Below are 24741 nucleotides of genomic sequence, written 5' to 3'. Positions count from 1 at the left end.
AACAATACCACTACTAGGTCTATTTCCAAAAATGATTAGGGAAAAAGGAAAAGAATCTATATATTCTAAAATATTTATAGCAGTTCTCTTTGTAGTGGCAAAAAACTGGGAATTGCAGGGATGCCTGTCAATTGGGGAATGGCTGAACAAGTTGTGGCATATGATTGTGATGAAATACTACTATGCTATAAGAAATGATGAGCTCAGTGATCTTAGAAAAACATGGATAGACTTACACAAAATAATGAAGAGCGAAAAGAACAGAACTAAGACAATGTTGTACACAATAATAGCAATATTGTTATAAGAACAACTCTGAGCAAAGAAGTCATTTTGACTATTATAAATATCCCAATTAACTACAAAGTAGTTACATTAATTAACTAATTAAATTGAAATAAATAATTATATATAAAAATAATAAAAATAAAATTAACTACCATCTGTATCCAGAGAAAGAACTGATAAATAGAAGTATGTATAGTGTCAGGATCCTCATGCCAAGACCACCCCTCTCTTTTCACTCCTTTCATTCTACTCTTAGGAGACACTCTGACTTCCAGAGCTAAGGCCCAGCAGGCAAGCTGTGCCCTGAGCTTGGCATGACAACAATCCTTTCCACTCACCCTCTGGATGAACACTGCTGTAGCTAAATCACAGAATCACAGAGCTCAGACAAGCACCTGTAGGAACCACGTCCCTGTCATGAAACCCTACCATGAATCAAACTTGCCTCATTGTTGCTGTTATCCCTTATTGCCACAGCTACACTTCACTGCCTGGGTCTTTGTCTAGCCACTACTACATGCATCAAGGCTCAGGCTTGCTGCTTTGGGTCTCCTCCTAGAGAAGACTCCAGCAACCGGGTCTGGTTTCCCTTCTCTAATAGAATAAAGAAAGCTTTTTGCTTCTAATTTCTATGACTCTTTGGTTTATTTTATTTTATTTTATTTTTCAGAGGTAACAATTGGCGTACAAACTCCATGAGCTCTTTGGTATTTTCAGAGTTAACAGTTGTTGAATAACCTCTGTGGCTCTTTGGTCATTTATTTTCAGAGTTTGAAAATAGAATGATTTTACATACATAGATACATATATACACACATGTACACACACATATTTGTGTCTCATGATAGTCATCTCTAGGGCAGGGTGGGAGGAGGGAATAAAAAAAGAAATTTACATGATAACTTTATTATGTATTTGATATAAATAGCAAGTTGTACATAATAAATCTGCAATTTCACGTGCAACCTTTTTTTAATTGTACTAAGTTATAGAGATGTTTGTTTTGTTCCATAAATTAAAAATAAAATAAATTTTTAAAAATTTTTAAAGATTATATTTGACCAAGTCACTCCTTTGCTCCATGAGTTTCAGTGGCTCCCTATTATCTCCAGGTCCAAATATAAAGTTTGTCACCAAAAGCTCTCCATATCCTGGCCCTTAACTACACGTCCAATCTCCTCACACCTTCCTCCCCTCCAGGAAGCTACGCCCCAACTACACTGTCCTACTGGTAGTTCCTTGAACACAACGCTCCATTTCCCAACTCTTTGCTTTTGCGTTAGCTGTTCCCCATGCTGGAAAAACTCCTCCCCCCAACCCCTCACTCCTGCTTCTCTGTTGTCCTGGCTTCCTTCAAGACTCAGCTCAAATCCCACCTTCTGTCCTTCCCAGTCTCTGTCTCCCACCCCCACCCTCCTCCTTTGCTAATATCTCCTTTGAGATTACCTCCCTGCTATTCTATAGATAGCATATACAGATCTAGTTATTTGTATGTTGTTTCTCCCATTAAAGTGTCTGCCTCATGAAGGCAAGAATTTTGTATCCCTAGAGTTTAGTCCAGTGCATGGTACATAGTAATAAATTAGTTTGGATTAGAAAATGCATTTATGAAGTTTAGTGCCCAGTGTGCTGAGCACAAGGAATACATATGGAAGGGGGAAAAAAGGATTCTGAATACTATATACAGTGTAGTGGGGGGAAAGGCAATGCCTCTCCTTCCCTATCTCTGCTAGGAATCAGACTATTCACATAAACTTGGCTTTTATAAACAAAGATCTTCTTGTTTATCCTTTATGAGGCCGAGGTGGGCAGAAAGGCCAGAGAAAACGTCCCAAGTGGCTTATCCTCAGCTTTGGTGGCCCACATGAACAGTGGGGAAGAGTTTGTTCCCCTGTGGGAACCTTTTCTTCTGAACAAGCTGTTCACTCCAGCAGTGCAGCACAGAGCAGAGGAAGGAACCAGGGAATCTGGGTCCTAGCTCTGCCTCTGCAACCAACGACTTAACCTTCCTCACCTTCTTCAAGTCCTAGCTAAAGTCTTGGGGAGTCATCTCCAGTCGTCCTGATCTATATGTTACCACTGAGGCTGGTGACTTTGCACGGCCCTCACTCACTTAAATCCAATTCACTTGCTAGTCATGGCATCACCTCCCTGATATCTTGGTCCTTTTTGAGAAATGGACAAATGGGGGCAGCTAGGTGGTGCAGTGGATAGAGCACCGGCCCTGGATTTAGGAGGACCCAAGTTCAAATCCAACCTCAGACACATAACGCTTACTAGCTGTGCGACCCTGGGCAAGTCACTTAACCCCATTGCCTAGCCAAAAGAAAAAAAGAAATGGACAAACAGCAAAGGATGTCTTTATCATTACCTGATCTGAAAAATAAAGGAATTCTAAGAAATGAACGAGAGGGTTTTTTGTTTGTTTGTTTGTTTTAAAGAGGAGAGACATAATGAATTGACGAGGGGGTAAAGAGAGTAAAACCATAAGGGAATATACTGTTATTGCATTGTTTTGTTAGAAAAGGACAGTTAAAGGAAAGTGAACTCTTGAGTAATTGTAATGATCAACCTTGGTCCCAGGGAACGGATAATAGAGCATACCTTTCTCTCCTTGTGCCTAAGAGTCAGGGGACCATGGGCACAGTATTGGGCGAATTTATTGCAGATATCATTAAGTGGCCATTCAATAAACATTTATTAAGTGCCTACTATGTGCCTGACACTATACTAAGTACTATTAAGACTCCATTATGCTATCTGTCAGTTTTCCTTAAATATTTTTCTTTGTTACAAGAGCGGGTTCAGTGCTGAGTGGGGGAGGCAATATAGAAATATTAAGATATCAGGAAAAAAATTTTTCAAATGTAAGATCTGGGCAAAATTATTTCATTTGAGCATCACATTATTTCATGTGAGCATCACAATGATTCTGAGGTCTATAAGACAAGTATGATCACCCCCATTTTGCAGGTGTGAAAACTGAGACTCAGAAGGGTTAAAAGTAAGTTGCCTGTGGTTACATGGCTACTAAATGTTGAGATAGGTGTTGAACCCAGGTCTCCATGACACCAGGTTCAACACTCTAGCCTATGGATCCTTGGACAAGTTACTTACCTCTTCTCTTTGGACCTCAGTTTCCTCATTTGTAAAATAAGAGGCTTGGACAACATGATCTCTAAGTTTCCTTCCAACCTGAAATTTTGTGAAGCTTCATTCCTATAGAGATGAAAGACTAGAGTCATAAAACTAGTTAGTGGGAGCTGGGTGGTTCAGTGGGTAGAATGCCAGGATGAGAGTCAGAAAGACCTGAGTTCAAATCCTGCCTAAAACACTTATATAACCTTGGCAATTGACTTGTAGCATCAGTCTCTTAATCTGTAAAATGGGGAATAATCAATCATGACAACTACCTACTTGTTGTGAGGATCAATTGTCTTTAAAAGGCTTGAGCCTTTTAAAAAGTGCTATATATATACATATATACGTATATGCTAGATATTATTATTATTATTATTACTGACCAAACAGGGTTGTTGTAAGAGAAACACTTTGTAAACCTTAAAAACTGCTGGAAGAAGTACTGGGCTTGTCTTCCAAGGTTGTCCTTTTCCTTTGGTGCTGTGTGACCACAGGACTTCAGTTTCCTCATCTCTAAAATGGGTGTAATAAGAGTTGTACTATTTGCATTATAAAAAGGGGCAGTTAGGTAGAAGAGAGATGCCTCCAAGAAAGCCCTTTCTATACCATGAAATGCCACAGGAAAAATAAGCCCTAAAAGTGGGCACAGCTGCCTTCAGGCCTTCCCTCTCCTTGCTCCAATGTGGAAGGAGAATGAATTTCCCAAATCTTCAATTCCTACTCTCTGCAGCGCCTTCTGGCCCCAGTTATCCAGGCCAATGAACAACCCAAACTCCAAGTAGCCTTGGAAGTTTTTTTCTAGGCCAAAGTGGGGGGGGGGGGGGGGGGGGGGGGGGGGGGGGGTTGTCTATAAACTATTTACCAGCATTCCTACTACCGTGAGTGCCCGTTAATAAGATTAGTAATTAAAATGCTTGATAACAATTGGCAAGTGTGCTTTCCTGTCTGTGTAGTGGGCTGGGCTGCCTGCAGACTCAGGCTGGGCTGGAAGAGCACCTGAAGCTGCAGCGAAGGCAAGCAGGCTCCCAGGAACCCAGACACCCGCGGACACGCGCACAAGCAAGCCTCTTAAGAAGACTCGCGAGCCTGCATCGAGCGCGCAGGGAGCCGCGATGGTGGAAATGGAGAAAGCCCGACCTCAGTGGAGCAACCCCTTACAATTCGTGTTCGCCTGCATTTCCTATGCAGTGGGACTAGGGAACGTCTGGAGGTTTCCCTACTTATGTCAAATGTACGGAGGGGGTAAGTGAGATTTTCGCTTCTCCGTTCCGTTCTGGAAGCTTCCAGACATGATCGGCTGCTAGTCTTTTATATGCATTTGTTGGAGTTTGTTGTTGTTTTCTTTTTTAAGCCCAGAAGTACAGAAGTACAGACCCTTTCCCGAGTGGCTCTAAGTCTTTCTCCCCTTGCCCTGAAGTCATTTAACTTCCCTAAATAAACATAGACCAAATAACCGCTCCCTCACCATTCCCATTCTTTTCAACTGAGTTGTCAATAAGAGAAAGAAGAAAAAAAGGAATCTTAATAAGGTTCTCCTTATGTTTCTCCACCTCTCCCCCGGGAGATCCAAGTTACTGCTGTTCTTAGAGCCTGGGCGGCTAGTGGAGTTGGGACTTGAGATACAAATCGCTTTAATGAACAGACGAAGGAGGCCGATATTTAAATTACAATGGCCAGTAGAAATATTGGATAAACCCTTACCTTTAAGAGTAAGGAGAAGAGTGGGAGTATAGTCTTGGCTGCTACGTTGCCTTCCCTATTTTGAAACTTGGCCCCCAGCCTCCAGGACCCTGGCCAGCGGGCACTACAGCCTCCTGCCGACCTTTGAAGAAGAGAATAAATTGCATTGATCTTAATCCAGTTTTTAAAAAATTCAGTAAAGAGTTCAGAAGTTTGGTGGGGCTTTGGAGTTCTGGAACATTGAGAAGGCAGAGATTCTTAAGCTTTTTTTTCCATACATCTCCCCTCTTTTGCATGTTCCCGTATAACTAGAGCAACCAGCTCCCCATGAGGGACTGCAATAACGTTCTGACATTTCATTGAACAACCTATAATCTAAAGTAATCTTACACCACGACATTTTCCAAAATTAAAGCATGGAATCTAAAACCGAAGCCTATACTTTTGTGTTTGAAAAGCACAGATGACTGCAAATATCTAGGAGGTTGTATGGTACAACGGAAAGGATGCTGGATTTGAAGTCAGAGGATACGGGTTCAAACTGTGCCTCTGATGCTTATCATCTGTGTGACCTTAGGCAGGTTATAAATGTCCCTAAGCCTCAGTTTCCTTATCTGGAAAATGTGAGTTTGAACCAGATGAGGGATTCTTAATCTGAGGTCCATAGGCTCTTAGTTTCAAGGGCTTAGTGGACTTGAACGGGAAAAAAATACCTATTTGTTTTAATTTCCCTTTGGTTTCCTTTGTATATTGTTTTATGCATTTAAAAACAATATTCTAAAAGGTCCATAGGCTTCACCAGGCTGCCAAAGGGTTCCATGAGCAAACAAGATTAAAAACTCTTAGACTAGATGAACTCCAAACTCCCTTACAGCTAAATCTGTGATTCTATGATTTACTGTCATGATAGGAAGTGAATCTATGTCTCAATGGCCCGGCAACATAATAAAAGGTCTTAGGATGAAATCTCAGATTACCCCTCCCTTCTAGTCTTCCTCTCCATCTCTCTCACCCCACCACGATGGATTGAACGTTCACACAATGCAGTTATTGGAACCAAAAGGATGTGGCAAACTATTCTACACACTTTTATTTTTTTCTGAATGCTCTATTACCTGCATCTGTGGGTGAATGAATCCAGGGAGATATGATTCTGTTTGCTCATATTTGGGAGGCATTGAAGTAAAATTCTGAATAAGAATGAAATGCTACCAAGGAAACTTCAATTTCTTGTGGCCCCTCCCCAGAAAAGGACCTAAGATTTACACCTATGAGTAAACCAAAGTATTTCACTGTTGTTGATTTGCAGGTGAAGGTAATCTGAGTTTATGGAAATAGTCCAAGGATCAACCTCTGTTCTGAACGGAAAGGAGATTACCTGACCTTTGTGCAAGCAATTAGTTCTTGCCTAGCTTTGGAGAGAGAGAGTAATACAGAATGGATGAACTTGTACCACTAGATAGGGAGTTAGGAGACCTATGTGTGAATCCTGACTCGTGCTTTGTGCCCTTGGGTAAGTCATTTCAGCTCTCTGAGTCTTTCTAGAAAATCATCTCTAGAATGAAGGGGGTGCACCAGTTCATCTCCAAAATCCCTTCCAGATCAAATGTTCTTCAGTTCTAGGGAGAGAAGAGGAAGAGGTAGGGAAGTGGGGCTGTTCTTCAGGAAAAAAAGTCTGAGGCTCTGTCATCTGGCACCCACTAAAATGGTAATTTTTTTCATGCATAGTTGTTAGTTGTTCAAGCACCACCTCCTGCAGGAAGCCTTCTCTGATTCCCCATGCTCCTGCCCCGCCTAAATCTTGACTCTTTCCTTTCCAATTTCATCCCGCTGTGCTTCACTTCTCTATACCTATGGCATTCTATGGCCTGTATCTACTTACATCCTCTTGCTAGATTGAAAACTAGAAAGCAAGGACCCTCTCTGAATTCATCTCTGTTTCTCCAGCACGTAGCATATTGTGCTGCACACAGTAGGTGTTTTAATCAATGTTCGATGGATTTGAATTTTCTGGCTTCACTGTAAGTTCTAAAATTGTTGCCAGATTTGTATGGAAGTATCAGCCTGGTGATAAATGCCCCCTACTCCCCCCCTTTATAAATTTCTCCCATTTCCTATTTTTAATAAAATGAAGGCAATAACATTTTCAGTACCTTGTGTTTGTCCTTCATTCTCAAAGAAGACCATGACATCTGGGAGATGATGACATGACTTTGCAATTGACTTAGACTTGAGTGAGGGAGGGCGGTGCAAGGTCACCAGTCTCACTTTCTCCTCCAGAGCCATCTGGGTCCAGTGGCCAGATATTCATCAGCATGACTTGAGAAGGCTCAGGATGCAATGAGGGACCCTGGCCCTTTTAAGCTAAGGTCTTTTGAGGTTCTCACTGTGAGTGAAGCAACACCCATTCAGTGAACAGGCCTCTTTAAGAAGTGAGTCAAGGGATTTAATAAAAAAATAATTTTAATCAAAATGTAATTTAAAATAATTTAACATTTAATAAAATAATAAAAAATTTTAAATAATAAAAATCAAACTGGGAGGGGAAGACCCTCAGGGTTACTGGCCAAAAGAGAAACAGTTACTATTTACACTCATTCTGAGCCTGGAGGGCCCAAAAAAATAACCATTAAGTGGTGCTTGGGCAGGGACCTATTGTTGTCCAATCTATGAGCTCCAGAGTGAATTGGGTTTAGCCTTGGACTTTGAGAGAGAGATGTAGCCAGTAAACCCCAAGTGAACTAGGCAGCTTTTGGCCATCAAAATTTAACTTCCTTCAGGCAGAACACCTTCAGTTAAGGAGAGAGGAGAGGACAGGATAGGACAGGACAGGACAGGAGGGGATAGGAAAGGAGAGGACAGGAGAGAAGAGGAGAGGAGACGACAGGACAGGACAGGAGAGGACAAGTTGACTTACCCAACTGGAACTGGTCAGCTGGGTCCCCATTCAGGCAGCTCGGACTACTATGGTACAGTGAAAAGAATAATGGTTCTGGTGTCAGAGGACCTGAGTTCAAATTCTACCTGTGATGTTTGTATGACTTTGGGTTGCTTCACTTGCCTGGGCCTCAGTTTCCTCCTCTGTAAAATGAGAGGGTTGGACTAGATGACCTCTGGGATTTCTTGTTGATTTCAGGACTTACCTTTCCAAGACTTAAAGGACTACATAAATGTGAGCCATCATACTTATTATTCCTAGTTTTCCTACTTCATAATTAAATAATATGTAAATAAAGTGATTTGCTTTGAGAGGTAGCCATGGAGTAGATATAAAGCTGGTCTTCAGATGTATAGTAGTTGCATGATCCTCAACAAATCTTTTAACCCCTCTGAGCCTCAGTTTCCTCAAGTGTAAAATAGGGACAGTAGTTCCTGTATTATCTATGCCAGAAGGATGATGTGATGATCAAGTGAGAAAAAAATATGGAAAATGCTTTGCAAACAAACCATGAAGAATCATATAAACGGGATAGGTCAGAGGTTCTTAAACTGGGGTCCCTGGATTGGGGGCTGCTAATTTGTTTTTAAATATTTTGACAATTGCATTTCAATATAATTAGTTTTTTTTGTATTTTACTTTATACAGCTAAAAACATTAGGGGCCCATGGGCTTTATGAGTCTGCCCAAGGTATCTATGACACACAAAAAGACTAAGGATCCTTGTGATTGGGACTAGACCTCTGATTTCACCGATATAAGGAATTTGTGGTTGGGGAAAAAAAACCCTTTCTCTCCCAATACAGGTCTGCATCTTTCTGCTATCTGTAGTCTTAGAGAGCTGCCTAGATCACTACAAGATTCAGTGACTTGACCAGGGTCACACAGCCAGTATGCCATCAGGGTAGGACTTGAGACCCGGTCTTCCTAGCTTTGAGACCTGCTCTTTTCATAACATCAGGTTGCCTTTGTAATTGTGAGCTATTATTGTTACTACAGCTTCAAACCCAGAGAACCTGTAATCCCACTCTTTGCCAAAAAAAAAACCCACAAAAAACTCATGCAAAAGGACCACGAGAGAGAGTGGGAGAACCTTGAAGACCCTGGCAAGCAGCTGCCTTCCAAAGTGGGCCTGCCCCTAATGCTGCCCTCTAAACAAAGGACTTATTTGTGAACCACATGGCCAGAATAATATGGATTAGAGCTCAGGGTTCATTTCTTTGGGTTTCCATCCCTTCACAAACCTTCCAAGGCCCAGCCCGGTGGAAGGAATGTTAATTCTGGAGATTAAACTCCAAATAAAGAACATCAATGTGACCTCAAAAATCAACTAGCCAAGGCTTCATCAAATCCCTTTTTGGTCAAATCAGCAGGTCTGCAGGATGTGGTCCCAAGGTCTCCAGCAAAGATTATTTCCAAAGGAAAGCCTAATGGAGCTGTCCATGCTGGCTAGTCAGTAGGAAGTAGGACATCCTTCTCCCTCTGGATCTGAGGTTCTTAACCTAGGGTCTGTGGATAGATTTCAGGAGCAGCTGGGAGGGGGGTATGCCATAGGGTATATAGCACTGGGACTGAAGTCAGGAAGACTCATCTTCCTGAGTTCAAATCCTGCCTCTGAGACTTGCTAGCTATGTGACCTTGGGTAAGTCACTTCTCCCTGTTTGCCTCAGTTTCCTCATCTGTAAAATGAGCTGGAGAAGGAAATGGCAAAACATTAAGGTATCTTTGCCAAGAAAACTCCAAAAAGGCTCATGAAGAGTTGGACACAACTGAACACGAACCTGGATGGGGGAAAATGACATCTTTATTTGTACTAACTTTTTGTTTCCTTTGTAATCTGATGCATTTTATTCTATGTACTTAATACATTATTCTGAGGAGTCCATAAGCTATACCAGACTCTGCTAAAGGGGCCATGACACATAAAAAGGTGTCTAGAGTCAAGATGCTCAATGATATTCTCAGAGGAAGGGTTATAGAACTGAGGGCTAGAAGAGCCTTGAGTGTTCAGCTAAGCCAATCCCTTCATTTTACAGATGAGGAAACTGAGATCTGGAGATGGGAAATGATTCTTTTTGCACCAAGTAGTCAGGATCTTAACCCATCTCTTCTGATTTCAAATCCTATACTCCTTCTACTATGTGTTGCGAAGCCTACCTTTACAGATAAGAGTGATTGCATTATCTGCTCCATCTCTGAAGATGTGGTCCATGTAGTCAATAGAAAATATGTGTGTGAGAGACTGCCAGGTAGAGAGACAAAGAGAGAGAAAGGGGTGAGGAGAGAAATCAGAGAGAGGAAGAGAGAGAGCAGGGGAGAGGGAAGGAGGAGATAATCAGGGGATTCTTGGTCAGGATTGGGTTGAACTGAATGGGATCCTTTCCAACTCTAAGATAAATGAGAGGCATGTGCAGGTATAAGTGCAATCCAATCTAGTAACAGACTCAATCTAATAATGGAATGATAAATTAATAATTAATAAATGCTAAGTATTTATATGCTATCTAGTAGAGAGATAAAGACAATACTAAAATAGTCCCTACCTTCAAGTAGCTTACATTCTACGGGGGGCGCGTGCACACACACTCACACACACGCACACACACACACACGCACACACACATGTGTTTGTATGTATACATTTGTACTAATATATAAGCACACACGTATGATAATATATATTAATGGAGAGATAGGGACTGGACTTGTGATTTCATTTATATAGGGAACTTCCAGATGAGGCACCTGCCTCTACCAGAGCAAATCAACACCATTCTGGAGCTGAGGATCTTGGAGAGTTGCCCAGCACACTGAGAGTCTAGGTGTCTTACACAGAATCACACAGCTAGTATGTGTCCGAGGCCAGGTTTTCCTCCTCTAGAGCAGTTCCTTGCCTGCCCCTCCCCCTCCTCCCAGCCACCTCTTTCTGCCTCTCTGTTTCTCTTCTGTCTTCCTCTCTCTTTGTCTCAGTCTCTCTCTGTCTCTGTCCCTCTGTCTCTCTGTCTCTGTCTCTCTGTCCCTGTCTCTGTCTCTTCCTATCTATGAAGCAGCTAGGTAGAACACTGGCCTAGGGTCAGGAAGACCCAAGTTCAAATCTATCTTCAAATACTTACTAGTTGTGTAACCCTAGGCAAGTCACTTAACTTCTGCGTGCCTCATTTTCCTCATCTGTAAAGTGGGGATAATAAAACTACCTACCTCATAAGTTTGTTGTGAGGATCAAATGAGATAATAATTATAAAGTGCTTAGCACAGTGCCTGGCATATAGTAGGTGCTATGTAAATGTTAGATATTAGCTATTAAAAGAGGGCATTATTATTGTCCTTAGCCCTTTTCCTACTAATAAAGGCTGGATGACCACTTGTTGGGTATGTTTTAGAAGGGCCTCTAAGAGAAAGATGACATCTGTCTGAGATCCCTTCCAACTCTGAGACTCTGTGAACCCAGAATAAGTGAGAGCTTGCTGGGGGATGATTTGTGAAAGTGTCCTAGTGGAGAGTCTTGCCTTGAGCCCTGAAAGAAGGTTTGTCACACACCTGTGTACACATAGACCTATTGCTACACAAGAGGGAATTGAATTGGGTCTTATTTATTTACAACCCTAATCAATAGTTTGTATATCTTCCTGGTATAATTTTTTTTAACAACAACAACGATAATAGCATTTGCATAGCTCTTTAAGGTTTGCAAGGTACTTTACATATTATCTCATTTGATCTCTAGAATCGTGTAACTAGATGCTATTGTTATCCCCATATTATAGATGAAGAAATTGAGGCTGAGAGATTAAGTGTTTTTCTCAGAGTCACACAGCTAATAAGGGCCTGAGGCAGGATTAAAATTTGAATCTTCCTGACTCCAGGTCAGTCCAAAATTCTATTCACTGCACCATCTTCTTGCTGAGTTGTTTCAGACTCTTCATGACCCCATTTGGGGTTTTTTTGGCAAAGATACTGGAGTGGCTTGTCATTCCAGCTCATTTTACAGCTGAGGAAACTGAGGCCAACAGGGTTAAGTGACTTGCCCAGGGTCACAAAGCTAGTGTCTGAGACTGGATTTGAACTCATGAAGATGTGATTCTTCCTGACTTCTGGCTTGGTACTCTATCTACTGCCCCACCTAGCTGCTACAATTTGCCCAGAATCACACAGCTAATAATAAAACCCAGATTTTTCTGATTCTAGGTCCAATTTTTTGCTCACTGCACCACCTGGCTGCCTCTGAATAGGTAGTATTCCAGGTAGAGTGCTGGACTTATAGTGAGGAAGATGAGTTTAAATCCTGCCCTCAGGCACTTACTAGCTATGTGATTCCCAGTGAACTCGAAGTGGGATAGAGGGCTTCCCAGTCTCTGATTGGACCCAGCCTTATACATCCCTAGTGATAGTTCTGGGTGTGGATTTAATTATCCAAAATCATTGTGTGTGTGTGTGTGTGTGTGTGTGTGTGTGTATGTGTGTGTGTGTGTGTATGTGTGTGTGTGTATGTGTGTGTGTGTGTGTGTGTGTTTGTGTGTGTGTGTGTGTGTTTGTGTGTATGTATGTGTGTGTGTGTGTTTGTGTGTGTGTGTGTGTGTGTATGTGTGTGTGTGTGTGTGTCTATTTGCGTTGATGGAGAAGGGAAGGAGATGAGTTCAAGGTCAATCGATATGGCTACACTGAACCAGTAACTCTAAGTTAGATCCCAGTCATAAATTTCAAACCATAGAATGACCCAAAGATGCTTCAGAGACCTTCACCCATTACTCTTTCTACTGTACCCCACTGACTTTTTATTTGTATATACCTTTTATTTCCTTATCTATAAATATGTTTTATCTCCCAAGCAGAATGTAAGCTTTGTTGAGAGCAAGCACTGATTCACTTCCGTATTTGTATACCCAAAACTTGACACATAAGAAAGAGCATTTAATAAATGCTTGTTGATTGATTCATTGATTGCTTTGTTTTAGGTCTGGTGAGGAAAGATGCCATTCTCAGAGTGAGATAGAGGGCTGATGGGTTACTGCAAATGCTCAGAATCAAATAACTCCAAAAGTCAATCGGGCACTTATCTTGTGACCTTTGGCATGCCTTGACTTCAGGGACTTTTCTAGGAGTGGAAATAGGAAGAACAAAACTAAGGCAGGGTGACTAGGACTTTGAGTCAGGGCACTAAAATTTAGAAGACAGCCCTTAAAGTGTTTCATCAATGTAAAAATAACTGAGCTTAGCATCTAATTAGCAAAATTAATTAGTTAAAACCATAAACTCCAAGAGCTTTCTCCACTGACAGCTGTCTCCCCCAGGGACTGTACCCATGTGAGCTCCTCCACAGCCCAGCTGTGTCACCACCCCGTTATGATTTGTGCCCGTTGTTCCAGGCACAGAAAGTACTAGCTGCAGCTCTCAGCGTGGGGTAGCAGTGATCTGTAACCCCTGGACGCTCCCTGGCGGCAGACAGCTTTGGAATTCAGCCAAGTGCTTGGTGGACATTGTCCAGCTCCTCATATATTTTCCTCTCCTCAGTTGCTAGCTGAAAGACTCTCCCTTTCATTTCCTTGGTCCTGTCTTTCCTGGCCTACTGCAAAAGTTCAATCAAGCTTGCTATAATGCTAAAAATGAAATGCTTTTGTGGACACAGGAGCAAACTTCTTATCAACCACTGCCTGCTGCCCACAACACTGTGGGGTCATGGGCCAGGATACACCACTGCCCTTTCTTTCCACCAATGAAAACTTGGTAGAGACTGAGCAGGACCCAGGACAGAAGATGAGATCAGCCACCTTCACCCTGTCCATTCCTATGCCCAGGATCAGCTGCCATCACTGGCATCCTCTCCTTTTACAATGTCATCTTTCACCTCCTACTTGCTCTTTAGACAATTGTGCTAATATACACACGGAAGGGCATAAGAACCAGCCCAAGTGAAAATAAAGGGCACATAATAGTCATTTAGAATAAATAACTGCCGACAAGTTTAAAGGGAGAAGAGATGCCAGTGTAAACCCAAGTGTATGTAAATCTATCTCATAATAATTTATTTTTACTAGATCTGTGATCCCTTCTGTGTTAAGACCTCCCAGTGAGGATGCTCTCTACTGATGTGCATCTTGCACCCTTTTGATTACTTAATCATTTTTAAAGGGTTGACTGAGGCACTGAGAGACTAAGTAATTTGCTCTGGGTCAATTGTCAGAGATCCAATGTAAACCCAAATCTTCTAATTCCAAAGACAGTTCTCTAGCCGCCAGTCCATCTGCCATCAATTTTTGTTACTTAATAAAAGGTTGTGTTTTAGAGAAGGAAAAAATCCCACTGCTGAAATGACACATCTCTTAAGAGTCACCACAGCTCACCTGGTGACAATGTGGGGACAGTGCCTTGAAGGCAGTATGCACACAATATTATTGGCAAGACTACTTGGTGACAATATACGCTGGTGGTTCTCAAACTTTTTGGTCTCAGGTCCCCTTCATAATCTTTTTTTTTTTTTTTTTTTGGCTAGGCAATGGGGTTAAGTGACTTGCCCAGGGTCACACAGCTCATAAGTGTTGTGTGTCTGAGGTTGGATTTGAACTCAGGTTCTTCTGAATGCAGGGCCAGTGCTCTATGCACTGTGCCACCTAGCTGCCCCTCCCTTTCATAATCTTAAAAATTATCAAGCAACCCAAAGAATTTTTGTTTTTATAAGCTATGTCTAGCAATGCTTATATTTGAAATTAAAACTGATAAAATTTGAAAATATTGATTAAAGTAATAAAACAATTCCATGTTAACATAAATACGATTTTTATGAAAAACAACTATCTTTTCCAAGACAAAGACAATTGAAGAGAAGAGTTGCATTGTTTTATATATCTTTAGAAGTCTCTTTAATATCTGGCTTAATAGGAGATAACTAGATTCTCATTTCTGCCTCTGCATTCAATCTATTGTGAAATGTCGTTTCATTTCAAATGTTTGAAGAAAATTGGGCCTCATGTAAGTGTATGGTTGGAAAAGGGAAAAGGCAAATAATATATTAGTATTATTATGAAAATAGTTTTGACCTTGCAGACCCCATGAAAGGGCTTTGAGGACTCCAAGGGATTCAGGGACCATCCTTTGAAAACTGGGGATATACAAAGTATTGCACCCAGAGTAACACAGGAACTCAGTCTTAACTAGACTGTCTTTACATAGAACAAGAGTAATTGAGGGATGAGGAGTGCTCAGAGAGCACTCTGCTAAGAAGGTGTTTCAGTAAGGGGACAATCTGGGTCTTCTATCCCAACCCTTGGGAAGGAATTAGAAAAAGAAAATAGGTAGAAAGAAGCAGAGCCAATATTTGAACTCAGGTGCCACCCCAGCATGTACCACTCATCTACTTTCTCAGCAGGTCCCCCTTCATGACCAGGGACACACATTTGTGAACTGGTTTACTGGGTTTGGAGAAAGACTCTTCAGCTGAGGATTGTCAATCAATCAACAGTCAACAAGCATTTGTTAAGCACCTGCTATATGCTAGGCACTGTGCTAAGTGCTAAGGAGGGAAAGAAAGGCAAAAACAAAGTCCCTGACCTCAAGAAGCTCACTTCTCATGGGAGAGACAACATGTAAATGACAAAAAAGATACATGCAGGGTAAATTGGAGGTAACCTCAGGAGAAAGGCACTAATTTTGAGGGTGATGGGGAAAATCTTCTTTTTTATTTAAGAAAAAATTTATCATTCCCCAACTGATAAATGGTCAAAGGATACAAACAGGCAGTTTTCAGATGAAGAAATTAAAGTTATCTATAGTCACATGAAAAAATGCTCTAAATCACTATTGATTAGAGAAATGCCAATTAAAACAACTCTGAAGTACTACATCACACCTATCACATTGGCTAATATGACAAAACAGGAAAATGATAAATGTTGGAGAAGATGTGGGAAAATTGGAACATTAATGCATTGTTGGTGGAGTTGTGAACTGATCCAACCATTCTGGAGAGCAATGTGGAACTATGACCAAAGGGCTATAAAACTGTGCATACCCTTTGACCTAGCAATACCACTACTAGGTCTGAATCCCAAAGAGATCATAAAAAAGGAAAAAGGACCCACGTGTTCAAAAGATATTTATAGCAGCTCTTTTTGTGGTGGCCAAGAACTGGAAATTGAGGGGATGCTCATTAATTGGAGAATGGCTGAACAAGTTGTGGTATATCAATATAATGGAATATTATTGATCCATAAGACATGATGAGCAGGTGGATTTAAGAAAAACCTGGAAAGACTTACATGAACTGATGCTGAGTGAAGTGAGTAGAACTAGGAGAACATTGTACACAGTAACAGCCACGTTGTGCAAGGACCAACTTTGATAGACTTAGCTCTTCTCAGCAATGCAAGGATCTAAAACAATTCCAAAACGTTCATGAGGGAAAATGCTATCCACATCCAGAGAAAGAACTATGGAGTCTGAATGCAGATCGAAGCATACTATTTTTGCTTTTTGTTGTTGTTTTTTTTTTCTTGTGGTCTTTCCCTTTTGTTCTGATTCTTCTTTCACAACATGACTAATGTGGAAATATGTTTAATATTATTGTACATGTATATCCTGTATCAGATTGCATGCCATCTTGGGGAGAGGAGAGAAGAAGGAGGGGGAAAATTTAGAACTCAAAATTTTATAAAAGTGATTGTTGAAAACTAATTAATTATTAATTTTTTAAAAAGAAAAATTTTACTAATGCATTAATATTTGGGTAAAGTTATTGCAATGTGTATGAAAGGTAGACAGACTTGCAGGCTATAAGAAAACAAAAAGGGTTTTATATAATTAAAATATTAAAACAAACCTCTGGGATTTAGGTGAATGACTAACAAATCCATAAAAGAAATTAAATCTGAAGATTAGATCTTGTATTTGCACCTACAATGTCACTGGAAGAAGAATTTTACCTTTTCCATTCTTTTCAATAAATCCCTTAGCTCTTTCCAAAGAACAATGCTCTCAAATCACAATGATTAACTTAATTTCAAGGTCTTTCATCATAAAGAATGTAGGTAGCAGAAAAACAAATATTAACTTAAATTTTGGAGAATTTTACTCAGGAAACATTCATATTATTTACCTGAACTAATTACAAGATCTATGGACATCCTGAATACTGAATTCAAGAAAAGTTTATGATTTATAAGTTTTGCCAGTGGAAATAGTTAAAAATGAACACATACAATATTAGTCCTACCAAATTTCCCCCCCGTAAGTTATGTGTATAATAAAGTCATGAGGAAAACGTTCATTACATTTGCTTATTACACATTAAGGGACAGAGCAAGAATGTCTATAGGTCTGAAGGTTTAGCATTCACTTTATTGTGCTTTAGTAGTTTTAATAAAACAACCAACACATACTACATCCTCCCAATGTTCATGGTGATGCAGTAATGATATAAAATTCTCCAAAGAGAATCAAGGTCACCAGAAATCACATGAAATACTGGTTCACTTAGTAATAAGTGCAACATTGAAAACAAATAGCATTTTACATGATCTTTCCATTGAGCTTCCATATGAGAAACCAACAGTAGAAACAGATCTTCTGGTAATCCTGTAAACTCCATGAAGAGCTTGGGAGATGTGTCAATAGGACACAGAAAAGGCATCCTTCAATTCAGGGAAAATGAAACTAAACCTGGATATGCCTTGTTGAAATAAAAAAAAAAAAAACACCTGGTAGAGATGACAGCATAAATATTGAGCAGAATCAGAGTCCTGGAGGCAGATAAGAAATGGATTTTGGATTCGGCTGATTTACAGAGCTCTTTTTCTTAAATTATCTTGAATTTAAAAAGAAAAAAGCTTCATTATATTTTTTCAGAAATAATTACAAAGACTAAAGAGTTCTACACAGTTTAAAGACACAAAGAGGATGCTCAGCGACTAGATGTCACCCCAGGAGCACAATTTTAGAAGGTTAGTCCTTGAAGTAGGATGGCCCCGTGGCTCTGGCAGGAGATACAAAGGAATGATGCTTGGAGAGGAGGTAGGGGACACCGCGCAGTTGACTGGTGGACAGAAAAGTGTCCCATTCTGACAGGAACCCTTAGACTCCATTGTTTATCTCCCACTGCTTAGGTCTCTGTCTTTATAAATGGCAATTTCAGTAACACGAAGTCCTCTCTCAATTGGGTCTGTCGGAAGGAGGCCTTGGGTGGATGGCTGGGGGGGCTATATCTTCTCATTCTGTTCCTGAATATATTTGGTGATTTTCCAAAGAACCTTCTCATAAAGTGTTTCCATGCACAAAAAGATTGTATATGCCGTCAGACAAGCTAAACAACCTTCAAGGTAAGATTGGCTCCCACGCTTTTCTGCTTCTGCACAAAGGTTATTTAGAGTACGAACAGTTTCTTCAAGCTGCTGCTGGTCAATCCAGTTCTCCAGCTCGGCGGGGATCTTGGTCTGGAGCTGGCACCGGTGCCATGCCATTGCTGTAGTCCTGCTGGATGAAGACCTTGCCGGATACGGTGCGGGCTGCTATCTCTTGGAGTACTGGCTGGCTGGCTGGGGCTGAGCCGGATCACGCTTGGGGGGCGGGGGGGGGGGGGACAAGACAACTCCAGGGTCTCAGGCCCAGGAGCCGACTCCAAATCTTCCCTTTCAAGGCTCCCAGCTCAGTGAGAACCTCTTTCTCTTTCAGGCATCCAGTGCCCTGGCCCTCCTCTGATCAAAGCCTGCTCTCAGGAAAGGAGCCCACAACTCACCTGTAGTTCCTAAGAGTCATACGGTTTGGACTAGGAAGGGATATTTGAGATTATCTAGTCCTACCTTCTGCTTTTACATCTGATGACACTAAGACCCAGAAAGGTTGGACTTGCCTAAGCTCATGCACTTACTGTCAGAGCTGGGATTTGAACCTAGGTTCTCTCATTCCAAGTCCTGGATCCTCGCCGCTGGTGAACACCTCGTCTCCCCTAAGGGTATTTACCCTTTGAGTCCATCATAGAATCAGTCAACACAGGAAGGCTCGATTGAAGTGATTCCAAGTAGTAAACACCTACTATTGTTCAAATTTGCCCAGGCCGAGAAATGCAGCAAAGCCAAGTGGCCGGCCTGGTATTGGAATCTATTAATTTCCCCTGCAAACCCATCGCTCTTCCAAACCTCCATCTATCCATGCAGGCGCCAACAATTCTTCCAGTTTTCCAGGTTCATGACTTCAGTGTTACGTTCCTCACTCCTCACTCTCCCCACGTGTCTCATCAACCTGCGAACCTTGCTGTTTCTGCCTCCACATCTCTAGCGTCCAATCCCTTGTCTTGACTCACATAAATACCTTTCACTTCTCACCAGATTATTGTGACAGTCTCCCTGCTTCTCGGCTCTCCTCAATCCACTCCATTCTCCACACATTCACCAAAGTGATTTTCCTTGCCCACGTCACCCCCTTACCGTGCCTGACACACAATAGATACTTAGCAAATGCTTATTGTAGACTGATTGATTGATCTAGGATTCCATTAGCATCCCACTCTAGCCACCTAACCTCCCTCGCTTTAGACCAATAATATCCTGAGTAACTGAGAGGTGACTTTAGTTCACTGATTTAGCAACAGCAGAAGTTGAAACACTGAGTACAGCATGGCTACCTCCTTTTTAAATTAGTGATTAATTTCCTACCTCCAAGACTTTGCACAAGTGATTTCCCCCTAGTGCCTCTTTCTTGCATAGTAGAATCCCTCTCTTCCTTCCGCCCACCTCCTACAGGATCTCCCACCTCCCCAGGGATAAACACACTTTCCTGCTGGAAATTACTTTGCATTGCTTACTCCCTAGCCCAGCATCAAAGGCGTTCCCCAACCTGTACCTCACACCAATTCTACCTTTCCTTGCCTATATTGGGTAGTTCCTACACACAATGAATTTTATTTCCCTTCACATATTTATATAGTATTTCTAAATTCGTCCCCTTTATATACCTTCCATTCACTGTTCTCCAGACATATCTTGCCCTTTCTCACCTCCATGCCTTTGTTTATGCTATTCCTTTGGGGGACCTTTGTGCCACGTTTCTGCTAGTTGAAAACTTACGCAGTTTAAATACTAACTCTCCCATGGTGCCTGTCCCCTGTCTAATCAGAAGTCATTCGATCTCTGATCTGATCTGATCTGATCTCTGCTTTGAACTCTCATTCCACTGTTCTCTTGTATATTTTGATGTTTCATGTTGTATGATAGTCCTTTCTATCACCTCTGCTACAAGACTAAGCCCACTGAAGGCAGGTAATGCATCGTCCTCATCTTTGTATTTTCTTCAGTACCCAGCAGAATCCCATGCAGTCAGTGCTGAATAGGTGTTCGATGAATTGAGCAGCAGCTAAACTCATGTGATCATTGCTTAGAGCTGGAAGGAATCTTCGATGATCCATTAACCATCAAATCCTCTCATTTGACAAATGAGGAAACTGATCCCCCAGAGACAGGAGGTGACTGAGGTCAGAGACATTGTAAATAGCAGAGTCGGCATTTGAACTAAGTTCTCTGCCTCCATATGAAGTACTTTTTCCATGACACCATACTTGCTTCTCCTAACTGAATGGCAGAGATGATTTGTGCTTATTTTGTCCTGCAGGTGGGTTTCTGGTCCCTTATCTCATCATGCTCATTCTTGAAGGGATGCCCCTTCTTTATCTGGAGCTGGCAGTGGGACAGCGTATGCGGCAGGGGAGTATCGGAGCGTGGAATATGATAAGCCCCTATCTTCGAGGAGTCGGTAGGTCCCCCGTTCTTGCATTCTTGTGTTGTTCGCCTCATCATGGCAGGTATAGACTGCCTTGGGGAGTGCCATGCTCAATATAACATAGACCATTGTGTTCTACGCCTATAAGTATATCTGCTAATAGTAGAAAACCCCCAAAGACAAGCTTGGTTACAATAAAAGGGACAGGAAAGGATGAGAATGGATAGTAAGGAAAAATCTGGATCAGAAGAAAAAGAGAAGGTTGGCTATCAACAGAATTGCCGAACTAAGTAGTCATTTGGATGGTAGGTGAGAATATTGGGGGTGGGAGAGAAATCGAGTTACTTGGTAAACTCAATCTCCCAATGCACCTGCTCTGTAACTTATAGCCATGGAGGGTTGTCTGTGTCATTAAGGAGTTAAGTACCTTCCTCAGGTTCACAAAGCTAGCATATGTCAGAGGGAAAACTTGAACCCATGTTTCCTAACACTGAGGCTAGCTCTTGCCACTAGGAAAGAAAGAAACAAACATTTGTTAAACTCCTACTATGTTTCAGACACTTGACAAATATCTTATATAATCCTCACCACAACCATGGTAGGTAGGTGCTATTTATGTTCCCCATTTTACAACTGATGAAACTGAGGCAGGCTGAGGTGAAGTGACTTGCCCAGGATCAAAAAGATAATAAGTATCTGAGGCCAGATTTGAACTTGGGTCTTCCTGACTCCAGGGCTGATGCTCTACCTATCCCCCCCTCCAGTGGCTTCTGTACTATGTTACCAATAATACTAATTCATGTGTTATATAGCACTTTAAGGTTTACAAAAATACATTTCTCACCACACCCTTGTGAAGCAGACAATGCAAGTATTATCCAGATTTTACATATGAGGAAACTGAGGCTTTGGGAAACCAGTTGGTATGCCTGGGATCACCCAGCTATTGTGACATGATCCTGACTGTCTTGACTACAGCTGTAGTTTTCTTTCCCTGACGTGGCTCCCCTTCTCGATGAGGAAGCAGCATTGCTATAGTGGGAAAAGAGTGCTGGGAATTGAATCAGAGGGCATGAGTTCAAATCCCGGCTCTACCACTTGCCAGTCACATCATTTCTCTGGGCCTCACCTTCCTCATCTCTAAAGTGAGGGGGCTGGACTAGTGACCTTAGGTTTCATTCACACTGTAGATTTGGCATCCCATGATTTCCTTCCAGCTCTAAGTTCCTATGAATGCTCTCCTGGGAATGAATGCTAGCAGACCCAAACAGGTCAGTGAAAGAGCTCTAGCTGCCTTGCCCAAAGAAATACGCATCCACATTGAAGGCAAAACCATCTTCTCTCTGACTCTGCTGTTATGGTTGTCACTGAGTGACCTCTTCTGCAACCAACTTCTCTTCTACCCTGCTGCCATCTTGAATAACAAACTCATGGTCCACAGGCAAAATGGTAGACGAGTATTTCATAATTTACCAGTATCAGGAAAAAAATGTAGGTGATCCCAAGTCAGCCTGGATGGGCCAGCCCACTCAATGGGGGGAGCCACCAAAAGGCCTTCTGACATCAGGCTGCATTTCATCATCAGTGGTCAAAGTCAATATTCTGCTCACCCTGTGCTCCAAGAGAGAGGGTAAAAACAAGTAGTTATGCACACCAACATTTGAATAAAATATTCAGGTCATCTCCCATGTCTGCTGCAGAATAAAACTATCTCCATGGCATTGGTGCCTGGGAAATGAAATTGACTCTGCTCTGAATGACTGTTAATTTTTAACACTCGGGATATGTTGTTTTTCAGTCTATATTGAGCAATGAGTAATTATTAATAATAATCTCTAGCATTTATATAAAACTTTATTTTTTCTAAGAACTTTACAAACATTACTTCATTTTAATCCTCACAACAACCCTGAGAGATAAGGTGCTATTATTATTCCCATTTTACAGTTGAGGAAACTAAGGCAGTCAGAAGTCCAATGACTTGCCGAGGATTCCACAGCTACTAAGTGCATCTGAGCTTTAAACCAGATCTTCCTGACTCTAGGTCCAGCACTCTAGTCACTGTACCATCCAGCAGCCCACTTAAAGAAATCAGGGAAATGAGTGCTGTGATAGGAATCCTTACTAGGAACCTACATCTACACTTTGGAAATTTCCATCCATTACTCTCAGGTCTGCTCTTTGGAGCTGAGCAGAGCAAGGCAGATCCCTCTGTCACGTGACAGATACTCAAATCCCTGAAGATAGTGCCCTCCAAATGCTCTTTTCTCCACATTTCTAATTCCCTCCACCAGTCCTCATGTGTCATGTCCTCCAGGTCTTTCACCATCCTAGTCGCTCTCTTTTAGACACATTCCAGCATAAAATGGGGCAATTGCAACTGAACAAACATTCCAGATATGGTTAATCATGGACACAGTGCAGTGGGACGAGCACCTCTCATGTTGTCGACACTAACGTTTGATGGCTGTAGCTTCAAACTGCCTTAACGCTTTTTGGCTACCCCAGTAGATGCCTCTGGTTTCATTATCCGGCGTGTTTGCGCCTTCTCCCACAAATTGAATAAGTATGACATCTCTTGTCTTTGTCCAAGTCACTGGTAAAAATGTTGAACAGAATGGGACCGAAAATAGATCCCTGGGGCACTCCTCTAGAGACCTCAACAGGAAACCATTAATCACTGTTCTTTGGATTCAAAATCTAAATCTATCTACCTGTGCTATCTATCATCCAACCCATTCCATCTTGTCCACAAGAACAGGAGGTGAGGTTTTATCAAATGTTTTCCTGAAATTCTGGCATACTTTGAGTGATTCGCTAACTCACCAGTTTAGTAACCCTACCAAATGAGGGCAGCTAGGTGGCACAGTGGATAGAGCACTGGGCCTGGAGTCAGGAAGACTCATCTTCCTGAGTTCAAATCCAGCCTCAGACACTTACTAGGTCTGTGACCCTGGGCAAGGCACTTCACCCCATTTGTCTCAGTTTCCTCATCTGTAACATGAGCTGGAGGAGAAAACGGCAAACTATGCCAATATCTTTGGCAAGAAAATCCTAAATGGGGTCATCTGAACAACAAACCAAAAAATACAATAATAATAATAATGAAGATGAAAATAGTAATAACTAGCATTTATATAGAGCTTTAAGGCTTGCAAAAAATTTTACATACATTAACTCATTTGATCCTCACAATAATCCTGTGAGAATTGTTATTATCCCCATTTTACAGATGAGGAAATTGAGGCACAGAAGTTACTTCTTCTTGATGAAGCCATGTTGGCTCTTAGTGTTCACTGCTTTTCTTTCTAAAAGCTCACAAACCATTCCTTCAATAATATGTTCTAGAAGGAGAAGGAGAACACAGTTTCAATAAACAAATATTTATTAAGCATCTACTGGGTTGCTATATGTAAAGAACCATTGCAGGGCATTAGGGAGATGTGAAGAATACAAGACAGGCTCTCTGTCTTTCAAAAGCTCATGATCTCATTAGGAAGATGAGACACAATACAATAGAAAAAATGTTAGCTCTGAAGTCAGAGGGCTCAAATCCTGCCTATGATGCTCAGTACCCACATGACTTTGGGCAAGTCACTTCACCTCTTTGGACCTCTGATGTCCCAGTTCTAGAGATATAGATCATATGGCATGTAAAAAGTGAACTAAGAAGGAAGATGTTATGTAAACAGCACAAATACGAAATGGGATGGTGATTCTGAATATTGAGAAATTGCCATGAATTGGGATGGTAACACTGCGTGGAGGAGGAGAGGCCAGAGCTAGATCTTGAAGGATGGATAGAAATGATGCTGGAGAGGAGAGAGAAAGAGAGGAGAGAGACATCCAGGGAAGGAAAATGTTGTGCATTACAAGATAAGAATGCACAAGGCTCTACGGGGAGTGGAGCCCACTTTGGCTGGAGCCCATTAGTTACGCAGGTTACCTATGAGGTGATGAGTTCTGTGGGCTCATCGTGGCCCTAAGCCTTGTAGGAT

General features: G+C 41.6%; 1 protein-coding gene and 1 pseudogene across 2 annotated transcripts in view; one reads left to right on the top strand and one right to left on the bottom strand.

The window, feature by feature from the left end:
• The first annotated feature begins 4541 nt into the window (after nucleotides 1–4541).
• The window catches only part of SLC6A20 (solute carrier family 6 member 20), a 52318-nt gene continuing 32118 nt past the window's right edge, over nucleotides 4542–24741 (top strand). Inside the window, exons 1-2 of one of the 2 annotated variants that reach the window (XM_027872520.1) lie at nucleotides 4542–4671; nucleotides 20636–20776. In XM_027872520.1, the coding sequence (XP_027728321.1) occupies nucleotides 4542–4671; nucleotides 20636–20776 (271 nt within the window). The remainder of the gene's footprint in view (nucleotides 4672–20635; nucleotides 20777–24741) is intronic. The other variant, XM_027872522.1, reaches the window with a different exon arrangement.
• Nucleotides 18121–19300, bottom strand: LOC114050528 (annotated as a pseudogene).

The sequence above is a fragment of the Vombatus ursinus genome, unplaced genomic scaffold (genome assembly GCF_900497805.2).
Source record: "Vombatus ursinus unplaced genomic scaffold, bare-nosed wombat genome assembly UNPS02014799.1, whole genome shotgun sequence".
NCBI lineage: Eukaryota > Metazoa > Chordata > Mammalia > Diprotodontia > Vombatidae > Vombatus > Vombatus ursinus.
This window is presented reverse-complemented; position numbering and strand designations above follow the sequence as displayed.